Here is a 15,040-nt window from a genome sequence, read left to right as displayed (position 1 = left end):
TGGCCAAACATGGCCACAGTGCGTGAACAGTCCCCCTCCAAGCCTTTGGGCATTCGCGGCCTGACAATCAATCACCCAAGCCCATGAGCACAAATCAAGGCCGAGAATCGCGCCTGAGTCTGAGAACGCATCCATGAAGCTTGATTGTTTTTTTTTTTTTTTTTTTTTTGAGAAACGCATCCAAGTCCGGAGGAATATGTTAAACGTTTATTCAGTGCGCAGCTTGTAAGAGTGTGGCTTATTTCTCGCCAAATGGCTTTCTCTGTCCCGATGACGTACAGAAGGAGGAGCTACGACCAGGTTACCCAATGGGACACCCACCACGGCTCGCATCATTAGGTTTGCCAGGCCACTCGCCCACTTACAGTAGTTTTCCCAAGTAGTAGTGATCCGAGCGTATTTAGTTTGTGGGCAGGCAAGCCCATGATGCCCCAAACCCCCTAACCCCTATCCGTAACTCCGTATCGCCAGGCGACTCCGTGAAAATGACAAGTTCAAGAGCTATAAAGAACCTACCTACCTACTTAAGCTGCGGCCATATCAAAATCAAACGCACGCCGTGGTATGATGTGAGCGCAACCAAAACGCCATTCTAGCAAAACTTCTCTATGGCTTTATACTTGCATAAATTCAACCAAGCTGGCTTTTTAAATTCGTTGGATCGGGCGGCGCCTTTTTTTTTTTGTTGTAGCAGTCTGTCTACTTCCACCATAGATCATCCCCGGCCAGTTAGGCCCAGATGGATTAAAACACAAAGCCCATCTTTTTTGGGACACTAAAGACAAATAGAAATCAAAGATCGTCCCATCCGTAATAATGCGAAAGAAAAGAAAGGGTTATCAATGTTTAGAACCGGTGGCCAAATATGTGGCAAGACACGAATATTAAGGACATGGTTTGCAGGAAGTAGCAAAAATTCGTAAGTCATAAGAGTCGAAAAGGAGGAAGTCGAAGAACGCAGTCCACTATGCTCGAGGTGGTATCCAGCAAGGAAATCAAATCGAACGAAAACTTTTTCCCTCGTCAAAGGGTGACAATGCGTGCAATACTACAAAGGGCCAAAACTCAGGATATTGTAAATGCCTCGCATAACATACCAGCATAGAGGAGAAATCGACGACAACGAGAGGAAGAGAACAGAGAGACATCTGGGGACTCGTTAGGAAACACGAGCCATTGAAACCGGGGAAGAAAAGACCATCCCATCCATTTTGTAAACCACAAGAGCATCGGAAAAGTAAACGAAAAATCAGAAAAGCTTCCAGTCGAGAGTAAGAACAAGTGCTCCTAGAACATAAAATATTGCAGTCAAGCGAAAACAAGACGCTTCACTGCGAGCACAGACGTTTTGTTTTTTTGGCCTCGTTTTATCTCTCCCATGCGATTTATCCACGAGCAAACCTGTGCCGTTCACATGAACCCCTTCGGGTTCACATGGCGGATATGGGATACAAGACGCTTGGGCTTAGGACAACAACGAGATGGTTAGCCTTGGTAGCCCGAGAAGCCGTTGTTGTTGAAGTTCTGAGGCTGGCCCTGCGGTGACGACCACTGAGCATTTGGTGCCTGCTGTCCGCGACCATAGCCGCCTGCGCTGGGCGGGTTGCTGAATGGCATAGGCTGTTGGAAGCCTGCGGGAGACTGCGCCGAGTTGGGGCCAAAGTTGCCCTGGGGGCCGCTGAATTGGCCTGAAAGGATTAAATGTTAGCATTTGGTTCGAATCGGCTTTATTTTATGGAGTCGCAACCGTCAACTTACCGCCGTACTGCGGGAAGTAGGTCGAGGGAGTTCCAGGGAAGCCAGGGCCTCCGGCACTCTGAGGGCTGAAGGCTTGCGAAGGGTCGAAGTTGCCCTGAGGGTTGGTCGAGTTCTTATCTTTACCCCACTAAAGAATTGGTCATACAAATGTTAGTCAATAATCCATGAAAACAGTTGTATATTCACGCAATAATTATGAGGTGTAGACCGTACGCTGCACTTGAGAGGCCGTCCGTTCACGTTGTACCCGTTGAGGCCGCAGATGGCCTGAGCGGCGTTCTCGTGGCTATCCATCTTGATGAAAGCGAAACCACGATCCGCTTGGAATCGAGACTCAACCACGTAGCCAAAGTTCTGGAACAACGGAACCACGTCATTGGCGGTGGTGTACGGGGTGAGGTTTCCGACGTAGCAGGTGGTCTGGTAGGCGGGCGTCTGGTTGACAACCATCTCGTAGCTCTGCATTCCGTGAGTGGGAAAGTGGTGGTGACCGAACGGCGTCGTGGGGGTCATTCCCACGGCCGACATGGCCTGCTGCTGCGCAATCGAGGGTTGACCCTTCTGGTTTGCCCAGTTGCAGCGGATGGCACGGGAACCGAGCCACTCGCCATCCATGGAGCTGAGTGCCTTCTCGGCATCGGAGCGGTCGCGGAATGCGACGAAGCCATAACCACGGGATCGGCCGGTTTTCATGTCCCACATCACACGCGCCTCGGACACAGAGCCAAATACGGAGAAGGCCTGCGTAAGGACTTCGTCATTGACCTCATTGGAGAGATCACCGACGAAGATATGGAAGTGGTTGGACGTGTCCTCCTTGGTTGCGCTGGTGGCGGCCTGGTAGGCCCAATTGACTCGGATTTCCTAACGCCAGCGTTAGTGGTAAATTGTCAGACATGCAAGGTAGTCTCGTTTTACTTTAGCCAGGTGCTTAGGGAGCTACCTAGCTAGGTACCTAGCTTCGGCGGCACGGCACCCAGGCACAACAGCTTGAAGAAAATATTTACTTACAGACTGGTGAACTCTCCTGCCGTTCAAGGTCTGCATGGCACGATCAGCCGCTCCAGGGTCATCATACTCGACGAAACCGTAGTTGTAGCCCTTGGCCTGTGGATAATGGGGGGATTGAGTCAGCCACGTGTCTGCACAAATTGATATTGCCTCTCGCAAGCACAGATGAGCAGCTACGCTGGCAAACTTACGTTCTTGTCCGGGATGATCTTGACGTTCTGCACATGGCCGGTCGTCTCAAAGATCTGGCGCAGCACGTCCTCAGTGACCCGAGCGTCCAGGCCACCGACGTAGAGCGCGCGCTTGTTAGGCTCAGGCGCAGTGCGTCGGGTGAAGGTACCACCCGGAGACATCAGAGCACTCTGGTCCCCACCTCCCATGGGCGATGTAATGGCGGTCGGGATCGGGTTGGTGTTCTGGGGAATGTGCAGAGGCGGAGGGGCCATGGGACCGGATTGACCGTTCTGCGGGTTGTCGAAGCCCGGCGCACCAGCATTGGCCTGGGGCGGGGGAGGCAGCTGAGTGCCCGGGGCAGGAGCTCCGTTGTCAGTCATCGTGAGGTTGGGAGGGGGAAGGGTCGATTGACGATTTTCGATCCGAGTGATTGAAGTAATCAGTCAAGAGGACCCAAGAGGCCGATATCGACGACGGGAGGGGAAGGGGCGAAGGGCGGACGCTAAGTTGTGGAGGAAGGAGCTTTGGCCGTGACAGAAATCGAGCTAAAAAAAAAAGTTGATTGGCTTCTGCAACACGCAAGTGAAGAACAAAAAGAACAATGACAAAAGAAATTCGATGCCGACACGCTTTCCGGGGTGCAAAAGGAGGGGAAACTCTGGCGCGCCAGTAAACGTGTTCGGCGAGGATTCGCACAAATGAAGTATGATATGTATCTCGCACGGGAGTGGCGTCAAAGTGGTTCCGCGACCGTTGTTGGCGACAAAAGTCGTCAGGCACCAAACAGATTTCGTAAGGCGACAAGGCTCAAACTTGTTCAAAATCTCCACGGTGGTGGGTGGCTTGTGCGCACAGGGGGCGACAGGGACAAGGCCTGGGAGGAGCAAGCGCATTAGGAAACAATGCCATGTGGAGCGGTTCTGATATCTTACGTAGAGAAACCCCGGATCCTGTTCAGTTTCGGTGGGTAGCAAGGTAAGGTAGGTATGCCAGTATTACTTACCGTAGCTCTTTTCAACTGGCGCTGGCGCGAACAGAAGAAATACGTACCCCGATGTCAGAACCGGAGCTAGAAAAACAAGACTAGACGAGATTTTTATGAGACGGATTGGACAGGACGCCTACGATAGATAGTAGATGTAATCAATGTAAGGGTGGATAGAGAGAGGGCAAGGCGAAAAAGATAGGGGAGCAGTAGAGCGTCCAGAATAGGTTGACGAATAAATCCACTTAGCCAATGGACAACAAGAAACGCAGCAGAGCGCGGACAAGGAAGACTTGGAGACAATAGTACTACGGAGAGGAATGAGGAAAGACGACGTTAAAGGAAAAGGAAATATCCTCCCAAGGCGTCTCAACAGCAACCGATCCGATCCGTGACTTGATTTCTCAAATGGTGAAGACAGCAGATAGAAGAGAAGAGAGAAGAGGAAAAAATGCGGGACCGAAGAAATCGGACAGGTAGGATAGATGAGAAGGGCTGCGGTAGAACGGGGTGGGATGATGGTACATACTGTATAACTGTACAGGCAACAACATGGCACGATTGGCTACCTGGCTAACGTTCGGTTGCCAACTACCTCGTGCGCAATCAATTAAGCTTGAGAGCCTCCCTGTCTCCACTCCTTGGCTCCTCACTGAGATGTTCTTTTCCATGTATATGTATGTATGTACACGGCACGATGCTGGCCATCCACTTGTGGCGATCATCTCCGATAATGGTAGCGTGGGGGAGTATCTTTTCCAGAAAAGCGTGAGCCGCCTGGCATGTAGGCAGGCTTTAGGCAGAGTACAAGGGGTCTGCAGCAAGATAGATACTGCGTACCTACCGACAAACAGCCACAGACATGAAATTTATCGGTGTATCCATCAAGTGGGGGAACACAATAATAATACGAACATCAAATAAATGCAGAACAAATGACCGCCCCTGAATGGAATAACTAACTGCTCAAAATATTAATGCAGCATTATGAGGATGTTCCTTGACGACGAAACCTAGCTTCCCGATCTATAACAGATGTTATATGGACGGGGAAATGTGAGGTCGAAAGACAACGGCTTCTAGCAAAAACTCTGTTGTGAAAATCGCTTGCTGAATTTGGCGCCAATGCGATTGCTTTGTCAAAGTGTCAAAAATTTGAATATTTGGTTAGCGTGAGCAGGTGCTGTGAATGTCAAATGCATTACCTAAATACATGCGTACCTTGTCCAATCTTCGAAAGTACAATCTCCCCTTTATTCATTTACAAAATACTTCCTTGTCTGCACCGACGTCTGTTCCAAGGGGGAAAAAAACAGTGAAAAGAAGAAAAAAAAACCCCCGGCAAGAATAACAAGAGCTGGGATGATGGCTGGCAGCAATACCACATGGGATGAATGATACGAAGTACTGTCAAGATGGTGATAGATAAGGTGGGGCATCACTTTGATACCTACCTCGGTACCTACCTACCAGGTACCTACCTATGTACCTAGGTACTTTTGAGTTGGGATTATCTGGGGTCAAAGAGCTCTCCAGTAAGCGCAGCGCCTGACCAATCACTTGGTTCCGCAGTCGAGCTAACCTAGGTTGCTAACGTCCCAGCGGCAGGATAAACAGCCCCATACAGTATTTTACAGTGCATGGTGCGACTCGAATGCGTGGTTTGCCCAGCAACGAGAGAGGAAAAGCAGCAGCATCCGTGACTGAGTTTCTGTCACAGATGGAATCCAATATCAGCCACTCATAACATGACCAGGCAGCTTCACCACCATCACAAAGCAGACAAAGTCAGGATTTGCCCCACCAAATAAAGTAGAAGGAATTGAAGTGCACCAGTCACATTCTCATCGTGGCCAACCAACGGTCGTCGCAGGCTTAATTGCTGCCCGGTGGAGCTCTGCCGAGTGACGATTTTACGAATGCCCTCATTTTGAGGTTTCAGATACGACAATACGCCGCATTCCTTGTCAATGGCCATCCGTACATAGACAACCCTCGATTTTTTTTCTTTTTTTCCCCCTAATATTCATATTTTCTAAACCAGCCATGGCGAGCCAGAAACCACCCCAGCGCCTAGATGCACTGGAGAGCATGGTCAATGATGTGGTAGGCAGAACTCGGGGCAGTTATATCACCCAGCATGATGCTTAACATACTGACATATTGCTGTGTACACCCTCAATAGGTAGTCCAGACTGCCAAGGCCATCAGGTCAAGTAGGATTGATGGACCGCGAGCCGTGCCGGCAGTCTCGCACGGCCAGCGGATACAGGATCTGCATAACAACTTCAACTCGGTCCTTGACGACGTGGAAAGCGAGCTTATGAAGGCAAAAGCAATCCTTCAGCGTGACTTGGATCTCATGCGGGCAAAACGCCGCCAGGCCGTGATCCCGGAGCCGGTCATGCTGTCTCAGCCGGTCATGGGTACCGCTCCAGAGGCCCCTTTCCCACCAGGTCCTCCACAGCTTGGCATCGTACCGTCGCCAGCATCGGTACCGCCCCAGCCCCGACTCCAACTGAAGCAGCCGCCGTCGGTCGCAGCTGCCACTCCTAATGCTGCCCCTCGACCGCCCGTTGCAAAGATGACCGCCGGTGGTGCCCCGTTCCCTAACATGGGCGTTGGGCACACGCCACAGACCGGCCCAGTCAAAATGAAGACCGAGTCGCCACCCAAGCCGTCGCCAGCCGCCTTGAATGTTCCGGGGAAACCACCTGTTCAGAAAGTGGCGCCGCCGATGGTCAAGACGGCCTCGGCGCCTGGTGCCAACGCTTCTGCCATCAAGAAGGAATCACCAGGGATCAAACACGCAAGCGTTGCGACAGTAAAGACAGGCTCGCCAGCCCTCAAGACCTCGTCGCCTGTTCCCCCAGTCAAGAAAATCTCTCTTGTCTCCGCCCCAGTGAAGCCGGCACCGAAGGCGACACCCCCACCTGCGGCTGCCACTGTGCCACCGCCACAGTCAGCGAAGAAGGTTGCTCCTCCGCCGGTTGCAGCTCCTCCACCCAAACCACAGCCCAATCCGACCCAGCCCGCAGACCCTCTGGACGGCATCATAGACCTTACCAACCCTGCTACCCTGCAAAACGGCGCTGGGGTCATTGGTGCTGGGCCGCCACCTCCTCCATCCGGGGCGGCTCCCCAGCTGAACTTTACAAACATGCAGTTCTCACTTGCTCCCCCACTCAGCGCCACAGAATCCTCGAACCCTCCAGGAGGGGACACCGACTTTGATCTTGACAGCTTCATCACTGACGCCACCAACAACCTCCTGACGGACCAGTTCGCGGGCGGCAACGAAACTGGCTCTGCCGCTGGACCGCCACCAACCACCGGCACGACCGGCGATCCTATGGATACGACGGGTGAAGGTGGCGATGCATCAAACAAGGTCGATGTCCTTGCTGATCTACTTCGGCTCGACGGGCCCACGGAGCTGTCTTCTGCCGACGCTGACGCTGCCGGGGGCTCGAGCTTTGACGACCTGTGGATCGAGGCAGGAAATACCAACATGGGCGAGTTTGACAGTTCTTACTTTGAGATGTGAGCTAGGACTATTTGCCGAGATCGGAGGTGCCCCCCACTGCTCCCTCAAACGTCATTTCTTTCTGAACAAATTGGATATGGATGGGCTATATCCGACGCTTGGTCAGAGTGAAAATGCCAGGTATGTTGAGGGCATATGCAAGAGATATCCGTATGTATCCTTTGTATATTAAGAAGCGAAAAGTACTTCCAGCGACAGTCAAGGGGTGGGGGTATTATGGACTACAGAACACAAAAGCGATCCTAACCTAAAAAGGAAATATGCACGCAAGGAAAGGATATTCCAACGAGAGAAGATCATGTGCCAAACAGACCGACCGTAACAGGCCACCCTACGGCCCTTGGGTGGTGTCCCACATCTTGCCAAGCTTATTCTTGACATCGCTGTTCCTCCAGTCACTCCAGTCCCTGTTGAGGACGCCAAAGGACTCGTCGAAGTCGGCTTGCTTGTTGCGGGCGTAGTAGCTACCTTGCAGCGCCCAGATGGCCCAGTCGCCGTCGTTGCCGACCACGTAGTCGCGCAGGCAGTCGAGGTAGAAGTTGTCGGGCGAGTTCTGGTCGAAGCCAAATTCGGACAGGATGAGCGGGCCCGTGTAAGACTTACCCTGCTCGAGGAGGAAGCCGTCAAAGGCTCCGTATAGCTGCCTCATATACCAGCACGTCTTGATGATGGGGTGGAAGTTGACCGTGAAGGAATAGGCGTGCCACTCCCAGACGTGCTTTTCTTTCCTATTTGAGGGGGTATAGCTAGTCAGTACGTATACAGACACAATAAGGTAGAAATTGGGTGGTTCTAGTTTGAGTGTTTCATTGCCTAGATTCCATCGTGGAGAAAAAAAAAGTGAGATAGGAGAAAAAAAAGAGAAAGAAAAGAGAGACCGAAAGGGAAAGAAAAGAAGCGCAAAGCTACTGTGTTACATACCATTCCGAGACATCGAGCGGACGGGACCGAACGTGTGACAAATCAGTCGACGACAGCGTCCCGCCGATGAGGATGAGCACATCGGGGTGCGTGCTGTGGATGAGACGGGCGGCAGCCGAGACCTGGTCGTACCAGTCCTGGCGGCCGTTGAAAGTGCCTTGAGTGAGGAACTCGCGGATCTCGTTGCGCACGCCCATGCCCACGACGCCCTTGTGGCCCTGGGCCCACGACGCCATGGCCTGCAGGCCCGCGAGCCACTCGTTCGTCTTGAAGAACCTCGAGTTATTATCGTTGTAACCGGGCGCCTCGGCCCACCACCCGTTGCCGTCGTCGAGGTTGCAGCACCACGAGGCCCTGCTGACGTGGTTGTCCAGGATGGTCATGACGCCCTTGCTCCAGAGCGCATCCACCACCTTGGCGTGTGCGTCGATGATGCTTGCCGACTCGAGCCAGGGGTTCTTGCTGACGGCCGTGTTATACATGTCGCTCATGCTCTCCGCAGACACACCCGCAGCCGGGGCCGCAGCACGGAAGGAGTCGCTGACCATGAGGCCCGGGTTGAGGGCCATGTCGGTCGAGTAGGTCAGGCGCACGCAGTTGAAGCCCGCGTTGGCGACCCACTCGGCCAGGAAGTCGACAGGCTGCTTGTGGAGGCCCTCAGGGATGTTAACCTCCATGTGCCCGCCCCAGTTGATGCACTTGAGCTTGACACGCTTGTTTTCGGCGTTTACGATCCATCGACTTGACGCCTTAAGGGGGAGCGGCGGTGCATCAAGAGCGGTAGCCACCGTCGCGAAGCCGAGGAGGAGCGCGGCGCATACGCGTGTTAACGGCGCCATGTTTCGAGATGTATTGTGATCAACGAGGCCAAAACCCAACCAAGCCTTTCAAGAACGGTGTATACGTTGATATACTGTCAAGTCAGGGAGTAGCAGTGCAAACCGCTGTCATATGTGAACCGGGTACAGGCTGTTGAGAAGCTCCAGCTAAAACAGATCACTATCAAGCCCGAGGGTCGAGAGTGCAACAAGGGTGTCCATGTGATGGCGTTCGAGCTAAGGATATATATCCCGTTCAGTTTCGAGAAGCCAGGGGCTGGGAAGGAGAATTTAAATACAAAACAGCACAACGTCCAGGCTGCTTGGTCAGGAGGGGGTTCACACACACCAGGCGTGGGTGACAACCTGACAGGAGTCAAAAGGAACTCGAGGCGTGGAGAGGGTGACGGGAACCGTTCAGGGACGAGACTTCCCATGGACGTCATGAGACGGAGGCAGCTGGAAAGGGAGACGCAAAAAGAAATATTTACAGTCGAAAACAACATGACATCTCTTTACATCGTTGCGCCATGGCACGGCCTCTGTACCCAATGGGCACGGAAAGGGCGGCTAGCGGACTGGCAATGTCAATATCTATCAAACGTGTTATCATAGCTGCAGTACTAAGAGTAGGTTGAAAAAAAGTTAGGTTCCCGGAGATATGAAAGGATGACGCCCAGACCTGACAGGTATTAATCCAGGAACAGGAACGGCTACGAGGGGCAGTGTTCCTGGTGGCCTCCATGAATATCAGCCATCCTTCGGCGGCTAGTCTAGTGGGTGACTTTGGCACGCACGAACCCACCCGCAGTGGCAATCCTGTCAGGGGTATGCACTGTTAGTACTTTGTGCAGTATAACTCCTCACATCAAGTAATTAGATGTAGGTACCGATGGGGGCTGAAGGAAGCGGGTAATGATGTGCTGCGAACGAACCAAGCAAGCCAAGCAAAAAGTTCCGGAGGAAAAAGCAGACGACCCCTGCCAGGAGAGACTTCCAGTAACTCGTGCTCGAGCAGAATGATTGGCAGCTCCATAGCGCCAACAATCAAAGGGGGCAAATGACAAGACGGGACTACTTGACGGTACAGCAGTTGAACATCGAATGAAATGGCATTGCCCCCTCCACCCCCCTAGAAAAAAAGATGTGGGGGTATTTGTTTGTGCAGTAGGTACAGACAGTAATTATGTTAGGCTTGTTTCGGGCCGATCACCTAATCCTTGTTTGCTCTTCTCGTGCAGTACCGTAGTTTTCTGGCTGTTGGACCTTCCCTTTTGCCTCTTGCCTCCTTGCAATCCGCATAAAAGTGGCCAGCGCCATGAGCCACACACGTTGTAATATGTCCCAGAGCCGAATTGCAGGTGGCTTGCCACTTGGTTCTTAACAGCGATTGGCTGCAACGTCCGGCACTTGTGCTGCACCATTGACAAGGAACCATCTCAACGACTTGTTATTTGTGCTTTCTGGAATTATCTACCTACGGAGAAACATACGAACATACATTGTCCGGTATAGCCAAGAGGCTTGGCGGGAGGGTGACTGGAACGTACGGTAGTCATTTGCGTCCTACGAGCTGCTTGCTGTATCGAATCAGTAATCACTGCCCAAGTCGTGAAAATATCTGGTATCTAACTGAGATGGATACATACCGGTAGTAAAGAGAGAGAGAGAGAAAAGTAAACTTTATCACCCGACCGTGGGTCCCCGTTTCATCATTGGTTCATTAAAGGCCGCGAGCGAAAATTCGACCATCTCTTGGCTTACCGATTTAGTCAGGTCATTCGGCATGTGGAACTTCTCTTAGCACGCGCCATTACCGGTAGGAGCATGCTACTTTGCTTGGCAAAGCTCTGGTTATAGCCCATCGAATAGTCCGCAGCATGCCCGTCTTGCCGTGTGCATAACTTCTCTGGGGAGGGGAAAAACGACCCTCCGTTCCATGAAAAGATTGGGACGAATGCATGTCAGATTTTTTTTTCGAGAAGGTCAGCTAGGGTATCTGTCCCATTTTCCATCAGGTGAGTGGGGGCAGATATCAACCTAGTTGTCCGATGTTTCGCGAGTCGTTATAGTTGTCTTGTTTTTCTTCAAGGAAATGACTCTTCTTGGCCTCAAATTTCTGAAGTATTCGTGACCAATGCTTTTGCCATTCCTTCCATGGGAGTGTGCGTTCTGTAGAAGGGGACAATGGGGAGTACCTACGTTCCTCGAAATTCCTCCGAACCTAATCCTCCGAATTGTTGGAAACTTTTAGCACTTTCAACGCAAAGCCCAATTCAATCCGGTTAACAGAGCAAATATATTGATTAAAAGATATAATTCGTTCCTCTCTCGCTATCATAAGTCGTCAACATCATTCCAACAAAATTTAAGTGCCTGCCAGCATGTGCCAGGAAGCAGAAAGTATACACGCAAACTTTGATGACGGGGATAGTATAGTCCTCGTTACCAAAACCAATTATTGGCTCTGGGAATCCATCTAAAAACACCGAAGCCCAGGGGAATTTCCCGTTTGTCTCTTGCTCGCCCCTCAAGCCGCAAGGTTGATGGAGACAGTGGTAGTGGTCGTAGTGGTCGCCGAAGCTGGCGGTGATGTGCTGTAGATATCCGGTCTCGTGACCCTGTCTGGTGTGGCCAAATCTGTAGTTATTTCGGGCACAGATATCGCAGCGGCGGCTCTTGCCTCCAACTCACGCCTCCTTGCCAACAAGCTTTTGAACGCCCCGAGGCACTGCAGCAGGCTCTCCTCGTCGACTGCACAGAAGCGAAAGCGTTTTTCTTCCGTTATGATTTGGAGACAGTGCCTCTTTGTCCTGCTGATAGGGTCCAGGTCGACCACGTTGAGTATAGAAGACAGTGGCAGAACAAGGTGTGGCGAGTATTCGGACGAATCCCGGTATAGAATCAAATTTCTGGGTCGAACAACGGCCCATGACTTTTTCCACTGTCTCAGGCCACCCTTGGAGCGCAAGAACCACAGCTGCCCTTGCCACATGACGCGATCTGGGTCCTTTTCTGGAGCAATGCCGCTGGCATTACTTCCGACCCTCCCGCCAAGGTTCGGACGGTCTGGCGGGCTCGATGGGGATTGCTGATTAACACTCTCTGCCGACTTAACCATGTAGCGGCTGGGCACATCGATATCTGACAGGTCCGAGTGGGATGCCAACTCGTTCCCCGACAAACCCGAAGATTCGCCAAGATGAGAGCTGCGGCGGGCATACTGGCGGCCTACGGCATTGCGGGCAATGGCGCGTTCCTGAATCTCCGGCGAGCTTGCCATCATGCGCTCCCGCTCTAGCAGAGCCCCGATGGTCTTCGCCTGCTCTGTTGGGGACATCGTCATGCTGTAGGACTCTCGGCTGACTATAGGACTTGCAAGGAAAATCTCATCCTCCTCCTCCTCGATCCTAGCATCTTGGCGAACCACCTCAACCCAGTCCTGGGCATCCTTGGATGAGGGAGCTTGAAAATATATGTTTTTGGAAGGGGAAAAAAGTCCAAACATGTTGTGGCGCTTCTGCTTTGGATCCTTGAGGAGCGTGACGGCTGTCAGGTCGGAGAGATATATTTTATTCCGAAGCTTGTCTTCTTTATCTGATTTGTATATCGAGAGTGTGTTTGGCCTCATAACAACGTAAACGGTTTTCCAAGACTATGATTCGTACAATCAGTATTGTAGGCACAGTGAAACAACCAATGGCCCACGCAAGAGGATAATTGGTGCAGGTGCAATAAAGGAGCCTTACCCTCGTCTTGGTCCGCTTTTGAAGATAGCCACACCTGATAACCCGGTCAAAGTCAAAGCATCCATTTTGGTTCACTGGTGAGAATGTTTCCAGAGCAAGCTGAGAGCGCAGTCGTGATGCAGTGTCGGACGATATCGCCATTGAAGGTTGAGACCGTGACAGAGATTGGCTGCTGGCCAGCGTCAACTTGGCCCCAATGCTCTTCATAGGCGCGGCTGTCTGCACGTCAACCATGGTTTCAAGCATGACACTAAACAAGTTCTTTTTGCGATTTCAGGGGGGGAGCCACGAGAGTGGCCAGAGGTCGGCAGCAGTTGCACCGTTGTTGGTGACGGGACAGAGTTCAAGCCTTGGTCTAAACTGGATGAGATTGAAAAGGCGAGACAGGCTGTACTCGGCATTGGCGCAAGTTGCGCGCTTATAGGCAAACCCGGGGGAATAAAGACGGAGCTGAAGCGGATGCTCGACAACGTGGCGGTCAAGTCGAGGGACCAGGCCGGCGTCACAGCGGAGGCGCTCGAATTTTTGAATGTGTTTGGCTAAAACGTGCCGGTTACGCCTGCGTCTAACGGCGGAGGGAAGCTATCTTTTTTTGGGTCGTGGCGCGTGCGTGCAGAATAAATCTGGCTAGCTGAGAGCCAGTGTCGTCGGGGGCGCGCACCGACGGTCAACGAACGGTGGGTATTGTCTAGCGGTAGAACGAGAGGAAAAAAAAAGTCGATGGCTGGTAAATCAACAATGGTGGAGAGCAGGCAACTGCAGGCGGTTCCAGTAAAAGGTAGCGTACCGGGCCGGGTTATATCCAGAAAGAGGCGGCTGGCGGGTGAAAAGAAAACATTACTTTGACAAGTGGCATGGTATGGTATTGCTCATGAATCAGCTGTTGAGCATATTTTGGGGGGCAGGCGGGATGGCCGGGTAGAGTAGAGTGAGGAGGGGCTCTAAATTGAGTTGTGATTGATTTGATTATTCTTGAGACGAACGCGGGTGGCTTTGCAGTTTGCACGCATCGAAGATGCATCACACTAAAACAACCCCAGCAAGCAAGCAGCTGGGAATTTCACCTCCTGGCCCGCTTTACCGCCCAGAAAACCCATTCTAGACTCGAATTGCCGACGGGCGGTCGGGGTTTTCCTTGGCAGGGTGTCCTGGGGATGCAATGGAGTGGGGCAATTCAGGAGAGCTTTTTGGAATTTGCACGCTGCAAGATGCAAAATCCCAGCTGGCCCGATGATGGCATTGTCTGATGTTGTCGTACTAGGTTTTTTTTTGTTGGAATATGGGGCGCGAGGGGGCAAGGGGTGACTGGTCTTCCCCCGTCGGCGAAAGCTGCTGTTGAATGGAATGATCATCCGTCCTGACGGAAATTGTCTTGACAAACACGTTCATGCCATCACCAGAATATGCTAAAAACGAATCAATCTGGGCCAGCCTACCTGGTCTTGCTGGTCTACCGGTACATGCATCGCACCTAGGTGGGTAGGTAGGTACCTAGGTACCTCCCTACTGTGCTGAAGGTAAGGTACGCAATTTTTTGAAACCCGACTTAGGACGTTAGGGGCTGAACTAGCGGCCTACTGTAGCTTCTTGGTCGCTACCAATTCGTTGATGGGTTGCACGTGCCTAGTTACATTACAGCAGGATGAACTCGGCGAGCAGCTATTATGATCCAAACATTATTTCCCACCGATGGCATGGCTTTAAAACTGCTCTCTCGCCGTTGCACTCGTTCCTTAGTTGTTCATCTGGGTACTCAGTATATTCATGATGAGAGGGATCTACATGCGCGGTGTCGGGGTATGCTAATCAGGTACAGTACTTATCGATCTGACTTGTGCTTTCCGTCTATCCCCTGCAGAGTGCAGACCAACATGTTGCAATTTTAGATGCCAAGATGAAAGAAGCATTTTCGTTGCGGTATGGGTTTTATCGACCTAAAAAAAAAAAAAAAATTGATCCAGACCAAACACTTCTGGATGTCAGCAATATCTTACAACTTCCTTGCACTTAATGTTAATCACAAAGATATTCGTGCCTCATCTATAATTATTTAGCTATTATTTTTGGGGTCCTTATC

At 51.8% G+C, this 15,040-nt stretch overlaps 5 protein-coding genes across 5 annotated transcripts; 1 reads left to right on the top strand and 4 right to left on the bottom strand.

The window, feature by feature from the left end:
* Positions 1-576: 576 nt before the first annotated feature.
* On the bottom strand, positions 577-4,383 carry MGG_06400 (nuclear and cytoplasmic polyadenylated RNA-binding protein pub1). Its single transcript, XM_003717122.1, has 6 exons — positions 3,947-4,383; positions 2,961-3,817; positions 2,770-2,865; positions 1,972-2,622; positions 1,759-1,885; positions 577-1,688 (listed from the first exon to the last, which is right to left on the bottom strand). The coding sequence occupies exons 2-6, from the start codon at positions 3,321-3,323 to the stop codon at positions 1,486-1,488; spliced, it is 1,440 nt and encodes a 479-aa protein (XP_003717170.1). The 5' UTR covers positions 3,324-3,817; positions 3,947-4,383; the 3' UTR covers positions 577-1,485.
* A 1,196-nt stretch (positions 4,384-5,579) lies between these two features.
* Positions 5,580-8,512, top strand: MGG_06401 (uncharacterized protein). Its single transcript, XM_003717121.1, has 2 exons — positions 5,580-6,034; positions 6,114-8,512. The coding sequence occupies exons 1-2, from the start codon at positions 5,975-5,977 to the stop codon at positions 7,473-7,475; spliced, it is 1,422 nt and encodes a 473-aa protein (XP_003717169.1). The 5' UTR covers positions 5,580-5,974; the 3' UTR covers positions 7,476-8,512.
* On the bottom strand, positions 7,807-9,235 carry MGG_06402 (cellulase; the record flags this gene model as incomplete). The annotated part of the gene is made up of 2 exons (XM_003717120.1): positions 7,807-8,203; positions 8,397-9,235. 2 exons carry the CDS (start codon positions 9,233-9,235, stop codon positions 7,807-7,809), a joined length of 1,236 nt encoding a protein of 411 aa, XP_003717168.1.
* Positions 9,236-9,925: 690 nt separating this feature from the next.
* On the bottom strand, positions 9,926-10,337 carry MGG_17185 (uncharacterized protein; the record flags this gene model as incomplete). Its single annotated transcript, XM_003717119.1, has 3 exons — positions 9,926-9,945; positions 10,016-10,033; positions 10,150-10,337. Coding segments are annotated over 3 exons (226 nt in total), but the record flags the coding sequence as incomplete, so codon positions are not given.
* A 1,157-nt stretch (positions 10,338-11,494) lies between these two features.
* Positions 11,495-14,070, bottom strand: MGG_06403 (uncharacterized protein). The gene is made up of 2 exons (XM_003717118.1): positions 12,964-14,070; positions 11,495-12,869 (listed from the first exon to the last, which is right to left on the bottom strand). The coding sequence occupies exons 1-2, from the start codon at positions 13,207-13,209 to the stop codon at positions 11,745-11,747; spliced, it is 1,371 nt and encodes a 456-aa protein (XP_003717166.1). The 5' UTR covers positions 13,210-14,070; the 3' UTR covers positions 11,495-11,744.
* Between the last annotated feature and the right edge of the window lie 970 nt (positions 14,071-15,040).

The sequence above is a fragment of the Pyricularia oryzae genome, chromosome 4, assembly GCF_000002495.2.
Source record: "Pyricularia oryzae 70-15 chromosome 4, whole genome shotgun sequence".
Taxonomy (NCBI): domain Eukaryota; kingdom Fungi; phylum Ascomycota; class Sordariomycetes; order Magnaporthales; family Pyriculariaceae; genus Pyricularia; species Pyricularia oryzae.
This window is presented reverse-complemented; position numbering and strand designations above follow the sequence as displayed.